The sequence below is a fragment of the Sminthopsis crassicaudata genome, chromosome 3 (genome assembly GCF_048593235.1).
Source record: "Sminthopsis crassicaudata isolate SCR6 chromosome 3, ASM4859323v1, whole genome shotgun sequence".
NCBI classification, from domain to species: domain Eukaryota; kingdom Metazoa; phylum Chordata; class Mammalia; order Dasyuromorphia; family Dasyuridae; genus Sminthopsis; species Sminthopsis crassicaudata.
Window position 1 is genome coordinate 333,535,488 of NC_133619.1, and position 16,657 is coordinate 333,552,144.

The following is a 16,657-nucleotide window of genomic DNA, read 5'->3' on the forward strand; positions in this document are numbered from 1 at the left end:
AGCTTCCACATAAAGCCATATATAAATTGTCTGAAGTCCATAAATGTCAGTCAATTTTCATATTATATGTGCATAGAGCAAAAGACTACCAAATGTTTATCTATGATTTTCCTTGTGGTTGGTTTTTCCAGGCAGACAAATTCCAGATGTACGTCACCTACTGTAAAAACAAGCCTGATTCCAGCCAGTTGATCCTGGAGCATGCAGGCACCTTCTTTGATGTAAGCTGCTCTTTACAGTGTGTGGGCAGGGTGGAAATTTTTTGTCCTTTGGGACAGGAGAAATGAAGAAAATGTCTTTTGCTTCTACCCTTTCTTAAACTCCTTGCAAAACATTGAGATGTACTCAACAATATAAATTAAGGAAGCATTAAGATACTCACATAGCTAACTCCTCTAGCACTATCTTGTGGCTTTCTAAGATGCTGTACTTTTTAATATGGCTAATGAGCCTCTTTTTCCCCACATCACACCTATCCAACCATCAGTCTAATAATCAAAAAGAAGCTTAAATGTGGCTATTGATGAAGCTATTTTGTCCCCATCATCCACCACCCCTGAGAAGATCTCTCTGATGTCATTCAGGAGAGGAAGATGTATTTTCCATAACCCCAAATGGTTCCAATAAGGCAATGCTCCCATAAAATGAAAGAAATAGCTAGCAAGTGGTCATTACCTTTATTGACTTTGGAAAGGTATGAGCAGCTATTGGGTAAAGGAAATAAGTTTTCAATAGAGCAAACTTTTTACAATTGAACTGAAAAACTATAAAATGTCAAGAATATAAAGGAAAAGGCCAAAGAACTGTAGAACTGTGCATAGCCTTTGACCCAGCAATACCACTCCCAAACAAATCAAAGAAAGGGGAAAAGGATCTATATGTACAAAAATATTTAAAGCAGCTCTTTTTGTAGTAGCAAAAATTTGAGCATCAAATGGATGCTCATCAATTGAGGGAATGGATAAACAAGTTGTGATCTATAATTATGATGGAATACTATTGTGCTTTAAGAAATGATGAGCAGACTAGTTTCAGAAAAACATGGGAAAACGTATATGGATTGATGCAAAGCAGGAAAACATTGTACATTATAACAGCAATATCGTATGATGATCAACTATGAACAACTTAGCTTTTCTCAGCAATACTGAAGGACTTATAATGAAAAATGCTAACCATCTCCAGAGAGAGAACTGATAGAGTCCAAATTTAGATTGAAGCATAATTTTTTCACTTTCTTTATTTTTCCTATAACATAGACAATATGGAAATTTGTTTTTCATGACTTCACATTTGTAATTGATATCACAAATTTTGCCTTCTCAGTAAGTAGAGGAGGAGGAGGGAGTGAGAAAGAATTTGGAACTCAATTTTTAAAAAGAAAATGTTAAAAAAGCGAAGGAAAAGAAATGAAAACAGAGAGGGGTAATAGATTGAAAACAAAGAGAGGGTAAAAGCCCCAAAGGCCACAGTGAGTATGCATAAAAGGTATCAGAATAGTAAATTAGAAGAACCAAAGGAAGTATAAAATGTTCTGATCAGAGAGAAGAATTTTCAGGTTCAAAATCATGTAAATAGAATAGTTATAGGGAATGGTGAGATTCCAAAAAGGACATCCTTGAAGTCTATAGAAGTAGAATGAAACCATAAATCAATAGAATTTGCAGTTGATGAACTGAGTGACCCGTGTATTGTGGGTAATAAAAGTATGTATCTTAAAGTGCCTTAAAGTATGAGGACAGAGGTTGAGGTGGAAAAAATGCAATGATCCATGAGAAAGAAGGAAAAGTGATATAGAGGTAGATGGATAACTGTGACAGGGATCGGAAATGGACAATGTGGTTAGGTAGAATAAACCTCAAAGGAGAATATTTATTGTCTGAGTAATAGAAGAGGGTAGGAGGGGTGTGTCCTGAGGTAGAAGTGCAAGAATTATTCCTACTTTTTTCCTGGTCTGTTATGTCAGGGAATCATGAAAAGAGTGCTTTGTATTGGGGATGTCTTCTAGAGGAAGTCTTATTTGTATGAAGACCAGATAGACACAATGCAAAAGGAAGATAGTTATGGTAAAGAGCAATCTGATAGCAATTATATGGTGCAATTATATGTTCCAGAGGACAAAATAGAAGAAAAGAACTGAGGTGGACAGAAAAGACTTGCAGAGGAAAAAGGACTAAGTTGAATGGATATAACAAGGGAGTAGAGTTGGGCAGAGGGGTTTTAGCATTTTTGAATTAGGGATTAGGGGGAAAACAAAAGATAGGAATCTATTAGACAGAGAACAGAACAGGGGAAATACTAAAGATCATGGATCCTCATCCTTCAGGTTTCTATGATGACAGGAAATGTCTTATTCCTTCCCTTTTTTATCTTCCTCTCTCCCCTTAAATGCAAATTTCCCCTCATCTCATTTTCCCTTTCTCTCTTCCTTCTTCTCTCTCTGTCTTCCATTTATATCTAATATTCTTTATATCATTCCCTATAGGAAATCCAGCAACGCCATGGACTAGCCAACTCTATTTCTTCCTATTTAATCAAGCCTGTCCAGAGGATCACTAAGTACCAACTGCTCCTGAAGGTACCTACCATTCCTCCTAGCTCAATCCTACTCCCCTTCACCTCCAGCTGCATCTAATACATAGGGTCAAATATCTGAGCACTGTTCATAATGATGAAGTTCCCAACTCAAAACCTTTCTAGCTTCAATTCCAAATCTGCACTTCTGAAACTGCTAAGATTTACCTTCTCTTAGTTCTAGCTACTGTCTCTTTTTTTCCAGCGTGTTTTGTGTTTGGAAGATAGGAAGAAAGAAAGCCAAGGCTTTCTCAAGAAAAGAGCTTCCTGTACATCATAGTACAATCCACCTTGTATGGTGGATTGCTTGTTACATAAATCTCTCTCTTTTCTGACACAATACTCTTGGCCACCCTGCTTCCAGCTGACTCAAAGACCTAATTAGATTCAGGACCAAGGACAGCTTTCTGGAGACTAGGAATCCAGTGCCATTAGCTTTGGCTTAATTTTACATTTGTCAAGCACAAAGCTTTTTCTTTTGGAATGGGGAAAGTGGTGGAATGGGGAAGAGTATTCTTTAAGCTTTCTAGGAGCTGTTGAAATAAGAACACTCCTCATATGTTTTCCCTTTAATAGCAAGGTATTTTAAATGTAATTTGTCACAGGGGAAATATTTTATAATCTAATAAATATATCGCTCTCTCAGAGGTCTGGAAAAAATATAGTTAGAATCCCATAATTTTTACCTAGGTCATTTCTTGAAATGCCATGATAGAGTTTCTTCCCAATTTGGCAGATAACTACTTGACAGGTTGCCTTTCAGATCCAACTAACCCTTTAGATTAAGTTGAGAGTATAGGAGGGAACTCTCTAAGTAGCTCCAAAAGAAATTGAATCATGAGAATTCAATCTAACAAACAAGATGAAGCACTAGGGTTACAAAAAATAAAAAGGAAACAGGCCCTGACTCAAGAAACTTACATTCTTCTGGAAGATACAGCATAAATATGTGTGTAGTAATTTGGGAAGGATGGAGGGAGCATTAACACTGGTGGTTCCAGCTCATCCTGCAAGGAAGAGTTTTTTTTTTAATGTTGTTCTACCTCCCAATGAACAGTCAGTCTAATGCCCAAAAAGGGGTAATGATTTTTTATTTAATTTGTTCACAGCATAAGATGCATTCTTAGCAGGCAAGTAGTCATCAGGATAAAGGTAACCAGGGACAGAAATCTGTTGCCTTGTGCCTTTAATTACATTCTTTGAATGTAGGAGCCTAGCTGTGTATCATCCCCACCTCCCACCCTTCTCTTTTCTTCAAATATTTCCTATCCATGTCATTCTAGAAAGTTACTTAACCTCTTTGAAGCTCATCTACAAAATGGATATTTATAATACTTTCACTTCCTCCCTCAGAGGAAGTTAAGAGGAACAAGCTTTGTGGATCTTAAAGCTCTGTATGAATGGGTACTGTCAATTATTAATATTATTATTTCTACAAAAGGTCTGGGGTATTCATATTGTAATATGGCAATACAAATTATTGAATAGCATTCTATAAAACCTTCCTCTTTAGGTATATAATAAAGGTAGATGTTAGGTAGATATAAAGCTTATCCAAGTTGCCTTGGTACTAAAAGAAATAAGGCAACATGTCTAAAATAAATGTCAGTGACTTCATTTTTTAAAATTCCCTGTGTGTTATGAATCCCTGAAATGTTATGATAGAAAAGTACAATAAAAAGAAGTTATGGTTTAGATTTGGGAAGAGAGAAAAATACAGAAAATTCTGAGAGTATTTGTTCATCAGCAACTACTGGGAATAGGATACTGATAAAATAGAAAAGAAAAATAGGAAAATGGGCAGGGTCACTCTATAGTAGAGGTTCTCAAACTATGGCCTGCGGGCCAGATACAGCCCACTGAGGACGTTTATGCAGCCCGCCAGATTATGGCAAATGGGCTGAGAGGAGGAGAAAGAGTGTGAGTTTTTGTTTTTACTATAGTCTGGCCCTCCAACAGTCTGAGGGGCAGTGAACTGGCCCCTATTTAAAAAGTTGAGCACTGCTCTATAGTAACTTGAATGTTGTTGTTTAATCATTCTTCAGTTGTGTTCTTAGCAAATATACTATAGTGGTTTGCTATTTCCTTTCCAGTTCATTTTATAAATGAGAAAAGTAATATGAACAGGATGAAGATACTTGGCCAGAGTTACACAGATAATAAGTGTTTGAGGCTGGATTTGAACTCATATCTTCATGATTCCAGGTCCAGAACTCTATCTATTGTACCACCTAGCTGCCTTACCTTGAATGTTACAGGAATTTAATAAATATCTGTTGTATTGAAATGGACGATCTGAAGATGGCTTAGAGGAAACAAATGGAATGCTTGCCAAAAACTATTGTGAGCTACTTTAAATCTCTAGCAAAAGTTTCAGCTGAATAAAAGGAAAAAATAGTTTGTTGAACTATTAACATCAATAATAAATAAGAAGAGTTTTTACAAATAGACTCTGGGGCTTCCATCATTGAGGTCTTTTATATTCCAAGTAACTTGACTTTTAATTAGCAATAATCTCTGTCAAGGGATGGAAGATTTTAGATGCAATATAAGAATGGGAGCTATATATCCATTAGGGAGTTTGATATTCATTGTACAAACCAATTCATTTGCCATATTTTTCCTGCTGGGCTCTTAATGAAATGTGCAGTGGTTCCTTACCAGAAGCAGAGACCTAGGAAGAATTAACTGCTCGTTAATGGTAAACCAGTAGTCTAAACTCATTGGCATATTCTGTTCTAAGTAGATGTATGTTTTCTGTTATTTCTTCCTAAAAAGTTTCCCTAACATTATCAAATTACCAGAGGATGAAGTTGGTTTTTAAAGTAAAAAAGAGGGGGCCAGCTATGTGATACAGTGGATAGAGCACTGACCCTAAAGCCAGGAAGACTGAGTTCAAATTTGGTCTCAGGCATGTACTAGTTATAAGCTTTGTGACCCTGAGCAAGTCATTTAAATTCACTTGCTTTGCCAAAAACAATTAAGTAAAGAAAGAATAAATGATCAGTGTAGCAAGGGAAATATTAAAGTTTCTGTATATAATAAGAATGTCAAATCAACAATAACAAAGTGAAGTTGATAAGGGAGATGAGATTGGGAGTCAGAAGACCTGAGTTCAAATTCTAACTCTACTTCTTTCTAACTTTATGGTCCTGAACAAGTCATTTAATTGTTCTAGGTCTGTTTCCTCATAAATAAAATGAAGGGAATAACCAGATGATTTCTGAGATCTTTTCTAATTCTAAATCTATGATCCTATATATCTAAATTCATTGGAGAAGAAGAAATAGCTTACTTGTAACTTGTCTCCAATTTTAAAACCCTTCTGATTTTTTTCTCTTTTTTTAATCTTTTTTTAAAATCTTTTGTGAGGTAATTGGGGTTAAGTAAGTTGCCCAGGGTCACACAGCTAGGAACTATTATTAAGTGTCTGAGACCGGATTTGAATTCAGGTCCTCCTTACTTCAAGTCTGGTGCTCTATCCCACTGTACCTACTACCCCCAAACCTTCTTCCACACTAGAACAAAGGTCACCTGGATTCTTGGGGTTTGATAATAGGAATTTGTCAAGACGAACAAGACTTATTCCTGTGGCATTGGGGAAGAGGGACACAGAGGGTTGTGGATAACTGAAAGAATCAGTGAAGAACTTCAGAGATTAACTATCATAACATTTTTTTGGATTTGGTCACACACTGATCTAAAGAGCTTTCTTATGAAAAGAGGCAACAGACCTGGGTCCAAATGCAACTATTTTAACCCCATCCCTGATATTTATTGGATATATGAGAGTTAACAAGTCAATAATCATCTCTTTTTTTTCCTATCCATAAAATGGAGACAGTAATGCTTTCTGTCTCATAGGGTTGTGAAGATCAAATTAGATAAGACATATAAAGCACATTGCAATTGTAAAAGTGCTATATATATGTGTTTGTATGTTGAGAACTATGATGAATTAAAGAAAGAGGTAAAAACAGGAAAGTTGATACAGGTCCCATCTTCAGAGAACCCTCACTCTTATAGGGGAAAGAAGAGAACTACTTACATATAAAAGATATAATGGATGGTGGAAAGAGCATAGAACTAGGAAACAGGAGACCAATTTCAAATTCCATCTAGCTATGTGCTATTAACCTTTCTGGACCTCAGTTTCCTCATCTGTAAAATAAAAGGGTAACCTCTAAGGTTGATTTCTATTTTAATATTCTGTTACTATATGGAATTTTATATTTATTATTCCTAACCCCTGAATATCATAAGATATTCAGAGGAGATATGTCCTTGCCCTTTGGGGAGATTCTCTTTAAAGTGGGGAAATATCCCTTGTGATCTGTTTTTTTCTTGCATAATATGACAAATATGGAAATATTTTTAAAATAAATAAATAAAAATAAAGTGGGGAGATTAGATACTTAGACATTCTTATGCTTTTCTGTAAAAGTAGTTATACCTTTACAGAAATGAGATTGGATGAAATAAGATATAGGAAATTTTTGCAAATTTTAAAGCACTAAAGGTTAGCTCTCTATTTATAGGACTGAAATTTTCATCATGTTTTTCGCTCTCTATTTGTCAATCAATGGGTATTTATTGAGTACTAAATGCTGAGTGAGAGGCAGAATTGTGCAATGAATAAAGAGTAGGTCAGGAAAAGTTGGGTTCAAGTTTCTCCTCTGAAAAATTCCTTTAAGTGCCTCCAAGCAGCACTAGAGGATTCAAAGTGGCAGAAATGTTGCTGAACTGCATTGATAGAGGGATTAATATCAGAAGAGTTTCCTATATTGTGATAAAATCACAGGTCCAGATCCTCCCCTCATAAATGTACTAGACTATAGGAACACAAAGAAAAAATTGAAATTTCCTATCCTCGAGGAAACTAGATGGTGTAGTGGAAAGAGTGTCAGACCTAAAGTCAGGAACACTCATCTTCATGAGTTCAAATGTGACTTCAGATACTTCCTAGCCATGTGACCTTGGGCAAGTCACTTAACCCTGCTTACCTCAGTTTCCCCATCTGTAAAATGAGCTGGAGAAGGAAATAGCAAACCACTCCAGTATCTTTATCAAGAAAACCCCAAATGGGATCATGAAGAGTTGGACATGACTAAAATGTCTCAATAACAAAAATAAATCTTTAAGGACTTTATATTCTACAATAGAAGTAAACACGTATACATATGTGAGTGAATATACGAAAGAAATCCAAGGCAATTTGGAAAGGGAGATACTTTCAGCTAAGGGAAACATAGGAGATAAAATTCTCTTTACCTAAATGTGAACAATAAGATATCTTAGCCAGGAGCATTATCCTTTTCATACTATTGCATCTCTCCTATCTCTCAATTCTGTACATTTTCTAAACCTATTATACCTTTGTCATCAGGATAGGGAGCCAGGAAAAACTCATGGGATGTTACAAAATTTGATGAATTGGTAGGAATTTTGTAATAGCCCAGAGTACCCAATCCGTTAACTCAAAATAATGGATTTACTTGCATGTCATTTGTGTGTAGTTAACTTAAAGAGAAATGCATCTTATCCTTTCCAGTCATATTTTCCTCCCAGTGGTTAATAAAATGGCTCCTCTGCAAACATTAACTCATTTGAGCTTTATAGAAATACTTCAAAGTATGAAATGTATTTGTTTTTAATCTCCATTTTTCAGGTGAGATTGAAGTGCAAAAAAATTTAGCTGATTCAAATGGCATATGGCAGAGCCATGCCTCAAATTCAGGACTCCTAACTGACCTGAAAAGATTTAGTTCTTTTTCCACTCCAGAATAGTGCTTTGGCTAGGCTTGGTGACACTAAATTTAGGGTAGTTTGGTCTGGAAAACTGAATGATTTGGTATTTCTTAATTTGCTTCCCAATCTTGTCCACAACCCTGAGTATATATATAATACAAGATGGAAGAGGTGGAGGTGATTTTTGCCTCTAGGAAGCAGAGTGTTGGGAGCTATAGGAACTGACCTTGATTATGCCTGGACTTTTTCCTTAGGAACTTTTAACCTGCTGTGAAGAAGGGAAAGGAGAACTCAAGGATGGCCTGGAAGTGATGCTCAGCGTTCCAAAGAAAGCTAATGATGCCATGCACGTCAGCATGTTGGAAGGTAGTCATTCTTAGCATGTCCACCCATGGGCCTTCTCTTCTTCCTGGGCAAAGAGGAGCAAGGGAGGGTGGGAAGTATAATATAATACCAAATATGAGACAGAGCAGGGAGAAGTAGACAAATAAGCCTCAAATCATTAGTAACTATAAAGAATATTTAGGAATTCAGACTGACAGAAAGTCCTATAGGTCAACTTGTCCATCCCCCAGCCTTTAAGCAGACTCAAGTGTAATGAATGATTCAAGGTATGTGGGTCTCAACCCTCCTATTAAATGTGTTGAGGATAGTCGGCATATTTATTATCAAAAGTGCCTGAGTTCTAATGCAAAAATAGTATTGCTGATTTACATGAATTTGCATATTTTTCATTTGCCTATGAAATTTATGTAGATTCTGTCTCTCACCCTGATGTGTTCTTCAGCCCTATAACTTTGCTGCTAGGTTAAATAGGCCAGAAAAGTAACAAAACTCTACAAATGTTCATTGATCCACAAGAACCATTTTTCTTTGGCTTAGAGAAACCTACAATAAAGGGATTATGGCAGTATAGAAGAGATGGACCAAGAGGCAACATGGTGGCAAGAGGTGGGATGTGTTAGAAGAGACAGAACTCATTGCCTGGGTCAGGACTGGTGGGCAGAGATTTAAGGAAAAGCCTGTGCTCAGAACTAGCACCTGGAAACTCCCTGAGTGTGGACAAACCAGATTAAAATGTAATTGGGAAATGTTTAACAAAACAAATAAATGATACAATATAGATAATTTAATTTGTACTTTTCTGTGGAATCCATTTCCATTTGGGTTTGATAGCAGTGTTCTAGAAGATGGTTCTTGTTATCTTTGCTCTTCCCCATGGAACTTGTCAAATGTCAGGAAGGAAGTCTGGGTGATATTCAGTTTCATAGGGAATGGGGCAGGTGGAAGAAGAGGGGGGAAGGAAAACTTTGAGAAACTCATCCCCACTCTGGCCATTTGCTGCCTGACTAGAGGTCCTACCTCACTACCTCATTCTTTCCTTCTCTCATTCCTCCAGGTTTTTCCTTCCTGGAGCATTTGCTCCTGTGGCCTTTCAAAACCATATATCACAGGCTTAAAGTTTCATGAACTTTGAACATTTTGTTCATGACTCTGCTAAATGTGATATAGTTCTAGATATGGGAGTCATTGAAGCAAGAATAAATAGTACAGAAATGTCTATCAAGAAAAAAAGATAAGAAAGAAAAATGGAGTCCAGGCTAGTCGGTCAGTCAGCAAGCCATAGACTTGGGCTCCAATCTATCCCAAGCCCTAAGTTAGAAGAAATAGAAAAGATATAAAGAAAGTCAATAATCATTTACTAAGTAGCCACTATGTGCCAGCCCCTGTGCCAAGTGCTGAAGATATAAAGACACCCCCTGCCCTGGAGGAGCTTATGTTCTGCTGGGAGAGACAACATATAATCAACTAAGTCCTAACAAGATCTATGCAGTATAAATTGGAGGTAGGGTACCTTGCCCTTAGGAATCTCCCAGACTGATAGGAACACACACACACATTTTACATGCATGCTGAAACTATTTCAAAAAATGTCCAGAGCTCAATATGCATACCACCACCAGAGTCACCAGAGTGATGAAAATTGAAAGGTATTAATCGAAAGAGGCTGCCTGGGGACAGGTAAGTCTTGTACTTGGCTCCATATAGTGAGAAAATTTCCACTGAAAAGATGGGAATGCTTATGTGTCTTTCAGGGTTTGATGAAAACCTGGATGTTCAGGGGGAGCTGATTCTCCAGGATGCCTTCCAAGTATGGGATCCCAAGTCTCTTATCCGGAAGGGACGAGAAAGACATTTGTTCCTCTTTGAGATCTCTTTGGTGTTTAGCAAGGAAATCAAAGACTCTTCAGGGCACACAAAATATGTTTACAAGAACAAACTACTGGTAGGTGGGGTCTACAGGGAACTTCCTGTTCTCTCTGAGCCTTTGGGCTGAAAGAGACCCTGACAAGGTCATTGCATCTGTTCCCCCTCTTACTCCCTTAATCCAAAAGTGTCTCAGGCAAATGAAGTTTCTATTTGGAAAGATCCAGAAGAGGTAGATTCCCTAATCCTCCTCAAGTTCCCACTTCAATATTTATAGTCAAGAAAATTTTCTTTATGTTGACTGTTTCCTCTTCCACTCTTCTGCGGTCCATCCCAATTTTGAACAATTGTTTCTCTGTCTCTCATCCTGGATAGATGAACAGAATGTACCACTTGTTTAAATTTGATTGACAGCAGCCCCCTCCCCGGTCCTCTCCTCTCTGTCGCCTTTCCCATCCCACCCCAGCCCTAAGTTTCCCCATTGCCCTCCCCTTCCCCGCCTCTCACAGGCCTTTCCTGTCTACAGACCTCAGAACTGGGTGTGACGGAGCACGTGGAAGGCGATCCCTGTAAATTTGCCTTGTGGTCTGGGCGCACACCTTCCTCAGACAACAAGACTGTATTGAAGGTGAGTACTACTTCTTGGTTTTCATTCTGTCCTTGGGCACAGGGACAATCAGTGTTCCAGGCTAAAAGACAAGAAGTCAGACTTCCTCCTCACTCCCACAGGAAGGCAATTTGCCTAGGTTTGGCTATAGTGAGGACTGTGGTCTCCCACCGACATTGTAAGGGCAAATTAGAGAAAGATAGAAAAAACTCTCAGAAATTCCAGGAGGAAAAACTACAGCCTCTGAGTCTCTCAGAAGACATGCCTTCTCTGACAGCACTATTAATTTCCTTTTCTTTTTCTTTGTTTTGGTAAATAGTATTTTATTTTTTAATTACATGCAAATATGGTTTGCAACATTCATTTTGATAAGATTTTGAGTTCTAATTTTTTTCTCTTTTCCCTTGCCTCTCCCCTTCCCAAGATGGCAAGTAATCTGATATAGGCTATACATATGCAATCATGGAAATATAGTTCCATGTTAGTCATGTTGTAAAAGAAGAAACAGAACAAAAGGGAAAAGTCACCCAAAATGTGAAAATAAAATACTTTAATCTGCATTTGGACTCCATAGTACTTTCTCTGGATGTGGATAGCATTTTCTATCATGAGTCTTTTGGAATTATCTTAGATCATTATATTTCTGTGAAAAGCTAAGTAAATCATAATTGATTGTCACGCAATCTTGCTATTACTATGTACAATGTTCTTCTGGTTCTGCTTACTTCATTCAACATCAACTCATGTAAGTCTTTCTAGGTTTTTCTGAAGTCCACCTGCTCATCATTTCTTATAGCACAGTAGTATTCCATCCCATTCATATACCACAACTCATTCAGCCATTCCTCAGTTGATGGGCATTCTTTTGATTGCCAATTCTTTGCCACCACAAAAAGAGCTACTATAAATATTTTTGTACATGTAGGTCCTTTTCCCCTTTTTATGATCTCTTGGAGATACTAATAGTGGTATTAATGGATCAAAGAATAAGCAGTTAGATTGCCTTTTGGACATAGTTTCAAATCACTCTTTACCAAAAATGCATTAATGCCCCAATTTTCCTACATCTTCTCCAGTTTTGTCATTTTCCTTTTTCTATAATATTAGCCAATCTGATAGTACCTCAGGGTTGTTTTAATTTGCATTTCTCTAATCAATAGTAATTCCAAACATTTTTTCATATCATTATAGATAGCTTTAATTTCTTCATAGCACTATTGATTTTCATAGATGGCTAACCAAACCATGTTCTGCCATATGACCACTTATGGTCACAAGACTGAAAAAGAACAGATCAATTTGAGAACCAACATAATGTGGTAGATAGATGCTACACTTGGAATCAGGAAGATCTGGAGTTAACCACCTTCTCTAACATTTACTAGGTACATGAGCAAATAATTAACCTCTCTGAGACTAATTTCTTCATCTGTGAAATGGATAGAGTGTCTATCTTGCTGTTGTAGGGTTTAAATGAGATAACATATGGAAAGCATTTTGCAAATCTCTAAGCACTAAATGTCAGCCATTTTGAGATTATTGTTATTAATTTCATCTAAATATACAAGAACACAGATTGATTCCTCACATGGGAAATAAGTGTGATGAAAATGAGATTGAAATGGATGATTTGGAGTTGCTTGAAATCAGATTTTGTCACCAACAAATGAGTGATATTTTAGGAGAGTAAAACAGGCAGACAGAGACAGAGATAAACAGAAAGACAAAGACCAAGAGAGAGAGACAGAAAGAGAAGGGGGGAAGAAGAGGTGGAAGGAACAAATGAGAGAGGAGAGAGAGAAAGCAAGAGAGAGACAAGAGAGAAGAAGGGGGAGGGAGAAAGGAGAGAGAGAAGACAAGGGAGAGGATGAGAGAGGGGGAAGGGGACAAAGGAGAGAGAGGAGAGAAGGCAAGAACAGACAGAGAGACACAGAGACAGAAACATAGAAAGAAAGAGATGCAGAGAGAGACAGAGACAGAGAGAGACACACATACAGAGATAGAGACAGAGAGTGAGACACACATAGACATGACACAGAGATAAGGACAGAGAAAGAGACATGGAGAAAGAGACAGAGAGACACAAAAAGAGTATTAAACATTTACTATGTGGCTGGAACAGATTTTTTAAAAGACAGTACTTACTCTCAAGGAAATTGCATTCTGATTGGGAGAAGCAATATATAAAGAAAAACTGGAAAGATAGGGGAAAGGTAGGGCAATCTCACAAGGAAAAGGAAGAGCAGTGGTCCAAAGCATCAGGGGCTTAGCCGGTTGGAATTAAGCATGACTTCATTGGTGCTTCATCAGAATGGTGCTTCTTTTGGGGAAGGATTCACCAATCCGAATAGGAGCTCCGGAGGTGGAGCTGTTGCCAGTGGGAGAAGTAACGGTAACAAAAGGAAAGGAGGGTCATTCCTTAAATTGTTGACAATCGATAGCAACGTTATTTCATAGATATGAAAACATGAAGGACATCAGATAGTATGTCCTACAGGAGCAACATGAAGCCTTAAAGAGATGTCAGAGCTGCACTTCTCTAGCATCCATTCTACAAATCTATACTGAGTACCAATGGACCTACTATAGAAGAGATATAGTTCCTGTATTTGAGGAGTTCTCAGCATATACACATACAACACAAATGCAAACATGCAGAGAATGAAAAAAAATGACTAGAGGAAACCACAACATTTATTAATATTTCATAGATTTTAAGTGCTGGGTCTGGAGTCAGGAAAACATGAATTCAAATCTGGCCTCAGACACTTACTAACTTTGTGACTCTGGGCATGTCACTTAACCCTGCTTGCCTCAGTTTCCTCAGTATTTCTACTGAGAGGTCATAATAACACCTACCTCTCGGGATTGTTCTGATGATCAAATGATACAATTATAAGATCCATAAAATAATAAAGCACAGTATTCGACACATACTAAGAACTATATAAATGTTAGCTATAATATAAATAATAATTGTTATTATTAAGTGATTATGTGCCAAGCACCATTCCGAGTGTTGAAGGAATAACAGAATGAATGTATTTATGAGGAAAGTGGTTTTGAAAAATGGAAAATTGTCACAAAGCAGCATGGATAGAATACTGGACTTGTCAGAAAGATCTGAGTTCAAATCTCTCCTCAGCTGTTACCCTAGGCAAGTCACTTAACCTATAATTATCCCTTCCACATCTCAGGAGTCGGTGGCACAGCACCTCCGATCTGGAAAAGCCACATAAAATTTTTGGCTTTCCCTTCATATCAGATAAGAAGTCTGAATTTTTTTCTTTTTCTTTTATGGGGTGTTTAACATAAATTATTGTAAAATTTGAGTTGATATTATACAATATTATGCATATATTAGTTTATTTCTGAGTTTCAAAACCCTTTCTGTGTTGCCTGCTGGTCTGTGGCTTTCATAAAACTTTCAAAAAGTTCCCATTTAATTTCTTATGCTAACCCACAAAATGTTGAAATTACTAGGTAGCAAGTTGCAATGTGGAAGGGATAGCTGTACTCTGTCTCATTTTTCTTATCTGTCAAATGGGAATAATAATGGGATTTATCTAGCCCATGGGTTTTTTTGTGAGGATCAAAGGAGAAAACACCTTGAAACTGATTTTATAGATGTTCTCTATGTTTATTACTTATGCTTTTTAAAGCTATTTTCTTTCCACCATGCCATATTAGGCCTCCAGTATTGAAACCAAGCAGGAGTGGATCAAGAACATTCGAGAGGTGATTCAGGAAAGGATCATTCACCTGAAGGGTGCTTTAAAAGAGCCCATACAGCTCCCTAAGACACCAGCCAAACAGAGGAACAATAGTAAGAGGTAACCAGCAAACTCCTTCTTTTTCTCCCTTTCTTCCTCTCTCACCTAGCACTTGCCCTGCACACTTGGGAGGAAGGTGGGTGAGTGTTTGTTTCCTGGGTCCAGTGGGCCTGAGGCTAGGATCTCTGCCCATAAATGGTGGCGGAGTTCTTGTAGCCACGGGCCCCACACTTACTTGATCAGCCACTGCTTAATTTAAGTTGACAAATATGGAACAAGTACTTGTTATATGCAAAATGATGTGCTAGGAACTTCCAAGAGAAAGATGCATACCATGTCCTCATGGAACTGACAAGTAAACGGGAGAAGCACTAATGTACGTTAAGAATTTAAATGATGATGCAAGATTGTATTGATTATGAGTCAGAATGAGTAATATACATAGAGAATGCTGTAGGTATTCAGCAAAGGGAGAGATCAGTGGAATCTGGCTGGCGTGGAGAAGGCTCCATTCCATTTGAAGGGTGGCCTAAGGCTCGGTAACATGCTACCTCTCTGAACATCTCCCTCCATCATTTTGAAGTTTCTTATTCCCAGACTCCCACGAGACCCCAGAGCAAAGCTGAGAAATGGAGTTTGTGCATCGTAGGTAAGGTTTGAATATCAATAAGAAGAGCTCAAATTGCCATAACCCTTGAAGACTTGCAAAGTGCTTTACAATTCTTATCTACTATTATTATCCATGAGAGGCTTTGAGCCTTCTCCTGCAATATAACATCACTAAAATAATTACCAATATGCCACAGAGAGCAGGATTGTCTAGGATATAAACTGGAGACTTGGGTGTGAGTGATGGTTCTACCATGAATTTGCTGTGTGATCCTGGGCAAAACACTTTACATTTCTAATTATCCTTATCTATAAAATTATCCAGCCTGTAGGGCAGCTAAGTGGTACTGAAGATTGATGTAGTCAGGAGAACTTGAGTTCAAATGTGACCTCAGACAAGTACTAGCTGTATCACCTTGGGCAAGTTACATAATCTCGATTACCTCTAAAAAATAAAAACTCAATAATCCAATTAGATTAGATTTGAATTTCCTATCAGTTCTTAAAGAATTCATGAATCTGAAAAATAAGGGAAATTCTAATAGTAAATTAGTTTAATGTTATTAAATATTAATAAATTAATTGTTAGATTTAGTAATTAATGGATTATATAAAATTATGAGAGGCAGCATGGTGTGGTGCATAAGGAGCTGGATTCAAACCAAGAATAAGTCCTGCTTCTGACATGTATCAGCTATGTATCCCCAGGTAAATCACTAAACTTTAGTATTCTAGGTAATTACAAAAACATTTCTTGAACTCGTACTATGTCCCGGTGATTGTGCTAGGCATTTTACCATCTCATCTGATTTTATCTCAAATGATCAACAATAGCTAGGTGCTATTATTATCTCCATTTTTCAGATGAGAAAACTGAGGCTGACAGTCCAGGGTCACATAGCTAGTAAGTGTCTAGAGCCACATTTTAACTTATGTCTTCCTGATCTCTTACCCAGCCCTCTAATCTCTGTGAAACCTAAATGTCTACTAAAACTGGTAGTTACAAAGAAGGTACCAATCGATATAGAAAGAGGAAGATTCCTGACCTGGGAATTCTCTGTATCAACAAAGTCTCAGGTCCAGTTTCTATCCCTTTATCTAATAAATTGCATTAAGAACGAGTCTGTTTCTTTCTCCT

General features: G+C 37.4%; 1 protein-coding gene across 11 annotated transcripts in view; it reads left to right on the plus strand.

Annotated features, from left to right (window-relative positions):
• Positions 1–16,657, plus strand: part of KALRN (kalirin RhoGEF kinase) — a 934,437-nt gene that overhangs the window by 633,770 nt on the left and 284,010 nt on the right. For all 11 annotated transcript variants that reach the window (XM_074301431.1, XM_074301444.1, XM_074301430.1 and 8 more), the window contains exons 27-32: positions 132–221; positions 2,486–2,578; positions 8,577–8,688; positions 10,419–10,609; positions 11,057–11,158; positions 14,828–14,970. In XM_074301431.1, coding sequence (XP_074157532.1) covers positions 132–221; positions 2,486–2,578; positions 8,577–8,688; positions 10,419–10,609; positions 11,057–11,158; positions 14,828–14,970 — 731 coding nt within the window. The remainder of the gene's footprint in view (positions 1–131; positions 222–2,485; positions 2,579–8,576; positions 8,689–10,418; positions 10,610–11,056; positions 11,159–14,827; positions 14,971–16,657) is intronic.